The sequence below is a fragment of the Emiliania huxleyi genome, assembly GCF_000372725.1.
Source record: "Emiliania huxleyi CCMP1516 chromosome Unknown EMIHUscaffold_119, whole genome shotgun sequence".
In the NCBI taxonomy this organism is placed as follows: Eukaryota; Haptophyta; order Isochrysidales; family Noelaerhabdaceae; genus Emiliania; species Emiliania huxleyi.
In genome coordinates, this window is record NW_005201403.1 from 94,242 (window position 1) to 103,058 (window position 8,817).

An 8,817-nucleotide genomic window follows, 5' to 3' on the forward strand; every position below is an offset into this window, starting at 1 on the left:
AGCGCTCGAGGGCAAACGCGCGAAGCCTTGCGAGCTAATGCGGGGAGGGAAGGACGGGTTGAGAGGGGGAGGGCAAGCGACTCACAAAAGAGTGGGGGACACGCCTCGGCGGCGAGAGCGGGCGCGAGAGCTTGTTGCCCCTCCGCCTTGGCGAGCGGTTCCGCGCCCGCGCGCGCGGCGAGTCCGCCGAGCGCCGACCTTGAAAGCAAGGACCGCGGCGTGGAATCTAGCGGCTGAACCGGGCAAACGCCCCCCCCCCCCCCTCCCTCCCTCCCTCCCCCCCCCGTGCGCGCCGCAAGAAGTTGTCGGCCGAGAGCTCGTCGTCAAAGAAGTCGGGCGGCGCGAACGCGAGCTGCGCCAGCCGCGGCCCGGCTCAGGCGGGGTCCGGATAGGGGGGACGGCCAAGGGTGGAAGGGCAGCCACGGCCGAGGGGCATCGCACCTGCGCGCGGAGGGCCTGCACGAATCCAACAAAGAGCGCGGTGCGCGCCTAGACAGCACAAGCGTTGTGAGGGCGATTTCCGAAGCGGCGCCGAAAAGGCGGCGCCGAAGAGGACGTGTCGCGGGCCTTGAGCGCAGCCTCTAGGGTTAGGGTTAGGGTTAGGGTTAGTGTCGCGTGCCTTGAGCGCAGCCTCGCAGCCGCACAGGAGCGACACGAGCCGCTTCCACTGCTCGAGCGACGCGAGGCAGGAGAGGCGGAGGAAGAGCAGGAAGGACAGCTGCAGCTCGCCGAGCAAACCCGCCTCGCACGCGCTCAGCCCGTCGGCCGCGCGAGCCGGCGGCCGACTCGAGTCCGGCGGCGGAGAGTACTCGTGCGCGAGCAGCCAGCCGAGCCACTCGGACCGGTCGAGCAGAAAAGAGGTCAGTGCGCCGCCGCGTCGCCCGCCGACGCCACGGCTGCCGTCCGGGCGCAGCGCGTGAGGGTCCACCTCGACGTATCTCGCCGTGGCGGTGACCGCAGCTGCACCGCCACCGCACCCACCTCCACCCTCCGAGCCGCCTTCAGATGCGCCGCCACCTGCTGCGCCACCTATGGACATGTCCATGGCATGTCCGGGACATGTCCCGTAGGCCGCCTCCTGGTACGCCGCCGCCACCTGCTGCGCAGCTCCCCGCCCGCTCCCCGGCAGCGGCGGGTGCGGCCGGCGCTGCCACATTGGCTTCAGCCTGGACAGCTTCAGCCTGGGCGCAGCGGCTGCGGCGGCGCGCCGCGGAGGCGCCTGCCCCGGCAGGGAGGGCCTCGAGGTCTTCGGCTGCCGAGGGACCGACGAGCGTGGGCGGCGCGATGGCGGCCCGGGCGAGGGCCGCGGGCGAGATGTGCTGCGTGAGCGCGGCCCATTCTCCCCAAGTGCCCAGCGGGTACGGGCCGAGCGACGCGTCGAGCGAGAGGCTACGGGACGGCGGCGACCAGTCAGCGGGCGCGAGTGTCTCGATGCGTGGGCATCGATGGGTCGGTGGGATGGGGCTTGGCGCCTCGATGTGGCGGCAGCGTGAGGTGCTGCCTCGGCGGGCGCCAGAGGCAGCAGCAACTCCACCGCCGCATCCCACCGGAACACGGCCACCTCGGAGGGAGCGAGCGAGACGAAGCAGCCTGTGCGATCCATGTCGGTGCCAAAGACGAGGAAGTGGACGCCCTGCGTCGGGATCATCTTCATGCCGCCAAAGCGATCCCCGACGGTGTACGAGCGCAAGTCGACGCCAAACTCCCGGCCCGCGGGAAGGCCGAGGCACACCAGAGTGCCGCCCCGCTGCGTGAGCTGTAGCGCCTCCTCTGGGTCGAGCGACGGCACGTCTGGACCAGACATGCGAGCCGAACACACGACGGTTGGCGACGCTGAGCCTTAGCACCGGCACGCCAACTGGGTTCCGGCTCCTACAGTAGCCAGATACTCGAGTAGGGGCTGCGGCTGACTCGCACCAAACCAATTGCGGCGCCAATCGCCAGTCGCCAGTCGCCAGTCGCCAGGCTCCGTGCCCCACCACCTACTCCCTGGGTTCCAACTTTTTCCGGGGTATGGTATGGTTGGGTCGCGCATGCCAGCTCAAGACCATACCCCCCCGCCTGCTGGCAGACCTGCTTGGGGGTATGGTAGGGCTAGTCTTGGCGGGCAGGACCATACCCCCTACCCCTTTGGGCCGCGACCCTACCATACCATACCCCGGAAAAAGTTGGAACCCTGGCCGCGCAGCGAAGCGAAAAATACCCGTTAGCCCTCTGTGAATACTCGAGTAGGCTCCCAGCGCCCGCCGCGCGCCGGCTTGTACCGCGGTGCGCGCCGCCCGCCAGAGCATGGCCTACTGGGCTCTCGAGGCGTTGGCCCCGTTCGCGGCTAAACGCGCCTACTCCCGCGCGAGCGAAGCGGTCCCCCCCCACACACACACACACACCACACCACCACACACACCACCCTACCTACCTATTGCGGGGCCCTCTGGGGCGGTCAAAACCGGACCTACCTACCTATTGCATAGGGTCTAACCGGGGTCAACAGACCCCCGGGGAGAAGGAAGAGGAGAGACACCAGTGATGACGAAACAGAAGCTAGCGCAGACGAGAGCAGGGCAGACCCGGGGACTGGGGAGCCGGAGCAGACGGCATCGGCCGCCGAGGGAACGTTGGGAAGAGGCACGAGGAGGGCGGCGACCTCGACCGACTATGGAGGACCCGTCACCAGACGACGCAGGGCAGACGACGGGGAGGCGGAGCAGACGCGCAGGGCGAGACGAGGGAGGGAGCAGGACTTTGCGGAGATCAGCAGGAGGATGTACGAAGAGATTAGGAGCAACAGGGACCCGAGGGACCATGTGGAAGACGGCTAGTGCTAGTCCCCCATCGGGAGGACGACCCCGGCTAGTCGCCGACCACACCTGGCGGCGGGGTCGGCGTTGGTGTCTCGGGCGGCGGCGGTGAGGGCGGCGGCGGCGAGGGCGGTGGCAAGGACGAGGCCGGCGGCACAGGAGGTAGCGAGGGCGGGGACGGCGAGGGCGGGGGGTGGGGGGAAACGTTAGGCCAGACGGGCGGTGCAGAGGGAGGCGGCGGCGAGGGCGGCGGCGAGGGTGGAGGGGGCATGGGCAGCGGGGGCGAGGGCGGCAGCGGTGATGGCGGTGGCGAGGGTGGCGGCGACGGAAAGCCGATTACATCGACGTGTGGTTGCGCGGGCGAGGGAGGGGGACTAGGCAGCTGCGGTGGTGGTGAGGGCGGCGAGGGCGGTGGTGGGGGTGGCAGCGTGGGCGGCGACGGTGGACTTGGGGAAACATTAGGCCAGGTGGGCGGTTCGGAGGGAGGCAAAGCCGGGGAAGGAGGGGTCGGTGAAGGCGACGGAGAGGGCGGCGGAGAGGGCGACGGAGTGGAGGGTGGAGGCGAGGGGGGAGGGGGTGACGGGAGTGGTGTTATAGGCGGCGGTGGCGATGGTGGAGGCGGTGAGGGCGACGTTGGCGACATTGGCGGTGGTAGGGATGGCGGCGGGAACGGCGGCGGTGACGGTGGTGGTGGCATTAGGGGCGGCGGCGAGGGCGGCGGCGAGGGTGGCGGTGGGAACGGCGGCGGTATCGGCGCAGGCGCCTCTGGCGGCGGCGGCGAGGGCGGTGGAGGCGAGGGTGGCGGCGACATTGGCGGCCGTTCCGGCTTTGGCGGCGGCGGGGGTTGCGGCGAGGGAGGCGGCGGCAAGGGAGGCGGCGAGGGAGGCGGGGGCGACGGGAGTGGTGCAATCGGCGGAGGTGGCGAGGGGGGAGGCGGCGAGGGCGGCTGAGGCAAGGGAGGCGGCGAGGGAGGCGGGGGCGACGGGAGTGGTGCAATCGGCGGAGGTGGCGAGGGGGGAGGCGGCGAGGGCGGCTGAGGCGAGGGCGGCAGCGGGGCTGGTGGCGGAAGGGTCGGCGGCGGAGGGGCCGGCGAGGGCGGGAGCGAGGGTGGAGGGGGGCCCTGGGGTGGGAATCTATGGTAGGCTGGTGGCGAGGGCGGCGGCGAGGGTGGCGGCGGCGAGGGCGGCGGCGAGGGCGGCGGACGTGACGGCGGCGGCGAGGGCGGCGGTGGTGAGGGTGGCGGCGAGGGCGGCGGAGGCGAGGGCGGGAGCGAGGGTGGAGAGGGTGTGTTGGGGGGGAATTGAAGGATGGCTGGCGGCGAGGGCGGCGGCAAAAAGGGCGGCTGCGAGGGTGGTGATGAGGGCGGCGGATGTGACGGCGGCGGCGAGGGTGGCGGTGGTTGACGGGTATCAAATTCTTCCCTACAAAGAGGCCAACGGACCCGAGAAGTACGCACATACGCGCGGCCACACACGACGACCGACATGAAGAGGGATGCACATGCACATGTGCATGCACAAGCACATGTGCATGTCATGTGAACAATAAATAATAAATAAAAACGGACACCTCTACTGTGAGATGGGTAAAAAGGAACAGGTCCCCGCCCGTGCGATCTTTGTGCAGGGTTCTTTGTGGGTGTGGTCGGCGACTAGCCGGGGTCGTCCTCTCCCGATGGGGGACTAGCACTAGCCGTCTTCCACATGGTCCCTCGGGTCCCTGCTGCTCCTAATCTCTTCGTACATCCTCCTGCTGATCTCCGCAAAGTCCTGCTCCCTCCCTCGTCTCGCCCTGCGCGTCTGCTCCGCCTCCCCGTCGTCTGCCCTGCGTCGTCTGGTGACGGGTCCTCCATAGTCGGTCGAGGTCGCCGCCCTCCTCGTGCCTCTTCCCAACGTCCCTCGACGGCCGATGCCGTCTGCTCCGGCTCCCCAGTCCCCGGGTCTGCCCTGCTCTCTTCTGCGCTAGTTTCTGCTTCGTCACCACTCGCTCTCTCCTCTTCTCTCCTCTTCTTGTATGCTTGTGCCGCGTCGATTCCTTTTCGCGCGAGCACCACCCTGAAGCCCGCCCAGCAGCTGAACCGCTCCCTAAGTCGAAGGAGCATCATCAGTCTCACCCACTTCGCTCGCTGCCCACTGTCGCCGCTCCCTCCCGCTTGAGCCGCCGTCGCGGCCCTCGTTCGTCCCACTGGCTGTTGGCCGTGGCGTCCCTGCGTTGCCTGCGTTATCCCTCCTCCTCCGCGACTCCCTCAAGGCCGGCCGGGCCTCTTTCCACCCAGCGAAGAGCTTCCTCAGCCACTCGATGTGTTCCTCTCCCTTCATTATGCGCGCTGTAGCCTCATCATTGAGCTGGATCCACCTCTGCACCGCTCCCGTCGCCGCCTCGGCCACGACTTGCAAGTTCCTCGTGACCCCGGCGCCAAGGTCCCTCCGACTCTTCTCCGAGAGATCATCTACCAGCGCCGGCAACACCCCCCCGACGGCTGGGGCTAGTGCATCGTACCCGTCCTCATCCAGCACCCTATAGCGTGAGCCCTTCAGCGCATCGACATGCGCTATCCTCAGCGTCTTCAGCGTATCCTCGGAGTCGGGCGCCGCCTGTGCTACTTTGCTGATCGCCGTCCCCGTCTGCGCTCGCGCTACTCTGAGGAACCATCTGGCCTGCTCCCTATTCCCCAGGCAGGCGCCGCTGAGCACGTGGGCCATCGTTGCTCTAGGCGGGTTCTCATCTTCCTCGGTCCATCGCTGCGCGGCTTTCCGCACGATCGGACACAGCGGGTCCCGCATTAGTGCTGCCCTCCTCGCCGCGTCCCTCGCGGCCTTACAGACGAGGCAGCCCCTGAGTTCGCTCCTTGTGGCGGCGCCCGGGGTCTCTCTCCCCGCCTCTCCCCGCATGATCCTCTCGTGGTGCGCTCCGTGTGGCACCCCCGCCTGCTGCCGCACCCGCGCTCCCACGGTCTTTGTCACCACGTTGTGATCATCCACGTCGGCGAATTCAATCTCGCGCTCGCCGTGCTGATCCTTGATCCGCTGGCGCTTGTCCCATTTGTGTCTCGTCGTTCCCCTGACCACATCGCTCCAGTCCACACAGCGGCCACATGTTTCATGTGTGAACAGACCGGGACTTGAGAATGAGCGATCTGAGTTTTGTGTCTATATGTGTAAAGGGTGTGGATGCTGGGTTGAACAAAATCGAGGGACGCGACCCACTTCGCCACAGACGGCCCCGCGCCTCGCCGCTATGACGGGCACACGCCCCGCACCGTCCGCTGTGTGCCCGTCTTTGTCCGGAGTGAAAAGTCCAACGCGCTCGTCGGTGGCGGCTTCCCTCAACCTGCGCCGCGCTCGGCGAACCTCGACAGCGCTTTCGGTGGCATGCAGCTCTTTGCGACAGATTCCTGGAGAGCAGCTCCTCTGCTGCTCACACACTCTGCACAGCTGACACAGCCTACTGTGCGGCTGCCACAGCTGTGACAGCGATGGGCTCGCCCTCACTGGCCCTCAGTCACTTGTGCTGCGGCTTGTGTGAGCGACACTGCTCGGCGACTGCCGGCACACTGTGAGACCATGGGTGTGAGGTGAAACCACGCTACCAGCGCTTGGTCACATCGGCCCCGAGGTCAGATCCATCTACTCTGTTGATGACAAGACTTGTCTACCGGCTGGAGCCGAGCAGGAGGGCTTGGCGCACAACCCCTGTTCAACTCACCCTCCACACCCCGTATCTCTCTGACACACCCTCGATGCTGGTTAGCGCCGGTCTCTCTTTCGTTCGCGGCGAAATGTGTATTATTATGCAAAGCTAGGGATCTAGGGACCCAAGGCGCAAGGTACGATGTTTGTGGAGGATCGTAAGGTCTATAAGGGCGCAAGTCATGCCAGCGGTCTCCATGCTAGCCGCTATCTTCCGGTGGCGGCCTTGTTGAGCGCTCGGCCGAATGCTGCCGTCGCGACCCGGCGCAGACCGGAGCCGATCGAGAGCGCACGCGGGGAGACGGACGCTAGCAGCGACGCCGCGGCGGGGTCAACCGGCATTGACTTCCGCTGCCGCTTCGCAGGCGGGGCACTGGCCGGCTTCGACGAGCCGGCCGTCGCCGACGCGCCTGGCTGCGCTGGCTGCACCGCCTTCCCGCGGCGCGAGCACGTCACCAGGACTTGGCAGAGGCCAGGGTGGTTGTTCGGGAGCGGGCAGCCCTGTATGCCACAGACGTCGCGCAGAGCAAAGCCGCCGCCCCTCGCCTCGTCCTTTTCGGTCCGCTGTGGCACTTGCGCTTCGCCGCTCGGCAGAACTGCCGCAGCAGCTCTTTTCTCCTCGTCGCTCAGCAGAACCTTGACGAAACGAGGCGCGACGCGCTCCTCCGAGTCGCCGTCGTCGTACGCAATGTCGCACTTTCCATCGGCGTGCACCGCGGTCACCGTCCCGGGGAACCCTGGTGGGAGGAGGGCGGAATTAGACGGGGGCGGGGGGTGGGCGAGGGCGAAGGCGAGGGGGCACGGACAATTCACGCCGCCGATGTCGCCCTGAAACTTTGCCTGCACCCGATCGCCCGGCTTGAGCTCCACGGCCGGCAGGACCGAGCTGAGCAGCGTCCACCGCTTCGAGGTGGCGGCGGCGGCGGCCCTGGCTCGGTCGGCGGCCTCCTTCGCGACTTGCCTCGCGGCCTGCTGCGCGGCCTGCTTCTCGGCAGCGGCCGCCGCCTTGGCAGCGGCACGCTCGGCGGCGGCGGCCTCGCGCTTGGCGGCCGCGGCGGCGGCGGCGGCGGCTCGGGCAGCAGCGCGCTGCCTGAGGCGCTCGGCGACCTCCGCGCTCACGAAAGCGCGCAAGCGGCCGGGCGGCACGCGCCGCTCGGTGTCTCCGTCCTCGTAGTGGATGTCGTAGCTGCCGTCCTCGTGCGCCGTCCCCACCCAGCCGTTGAACCAGCGGCCAGAGGCTCGCGAGATGGGTCCGCAATACTGCGCCTCGACCCGCTCTCCCACGCCCGGCTTGCGCCGCCCGCCGAGCAGAGCGAGCGCCACCGCCACCGGCCTCTGACGGGCGAGCCTACAGCGCCGGCGGCAGACGAGTCTCGACTTGCAGACGGTGCAGACCGCACCCCTCTCCTGCGCCCGCCTTGCTGCAGCGGCTGCTGCGGCGCGCGGCTCGCGGTCGCCGGCCTCGTCGCAATCTGGGCAGCAATAGCCACCGGGACCGGGCTGCAAGTGGCCCGGCGTGCCGCGCCCGACCGAGCTGCAGCCGGCGGCCTCAGCGCAATCGCCGTGCACGCTGCGGCCGCAGCAGTCACACGAGAGCCACACGCCTAAGGGGCAGGGTTAGGGTTAGGGTTAGGGTTAGGGTTAGGGTTACACACGCCTGCGGGGCAGGGGGCGAGCGACGCGTCGCGGCCTCGGCCGCCGCTCGCACCGCCGCAGTGTGCGTTGGCCCGCCGCTCGAGACGTCTGTATCTCGGCTAATCTGAGCTATCTCTCGGCTACATCTCGCCGCTGAAGGAGAGGCCCGACGCGGAGAGGTGTCGCTTGGTGCCGCAAAAGCACGCGCCTACAGCATCATCAGCAGCAGCAGCATCGCAGCCGCCTCGCCTCGGCCCCTCTCGGCCCCTCTCGGCCCCTCTCGGCTAGAGCCCCTGTCGCCTCGCTCAGGAAGCTCTGGCCTCGGCCCATCCAGCACCACCGCCTCGTCCGCCGCGCGAGGCTCCTGTCTCTCCATCTGGCACCACCGGACGTAGCACTCCACGCCCGACCTGCTGGGCAAGCGCACCCCTCACACCACCACAGGCGAGTCGGCAGGCAGCACGGTGCGCCACAGACCGGCCGGGGATGTGAGTCGACACCACGCCAAAGAACTCGCCGCGCAGCCCGCTGCCCATCGCCCTGCCGCAGAGAGGCGCGAGCCGCGGCACGAGCGCGCGGAGCCGCTCGTCGCCGTTGCGCTTGCCGAGCCACGGCAGCGGCGGCGGTGTGCGGCGACTCACCGCGCCAGCCTCGCGCTCGGCGTCTGGCCTGCTGAAGGGCGGAGGACGAGAGGG

General features: G+C 68.8%; 1 protein-coding gene across 1 annotated transcript; it reads right to left on the minus strand.

Moving 5' to 3' along the window:
- Nucleotides 1-4,882: 4,882 nt before the first annotated feature.
- On the minus strand, nt 4,883-5,581 carry EMIHUDRAFT_224691 (hypothetical protein; the record flags this gene model as incomplete). Its single annotated transcript, XM_005790686.1, has 1 exon — nt 4,883-5,581. The coding sequence occupies one exon, from the start codon at nt 5,579-5,581 to the stop codon at nt 4,883-4,885; it is 699 nt and encodes a 232-aa protein (XP_005790743.1).
- Between the last annotated feature and the right edge of the window lie 3,236 nt (nt 5,582-8,817).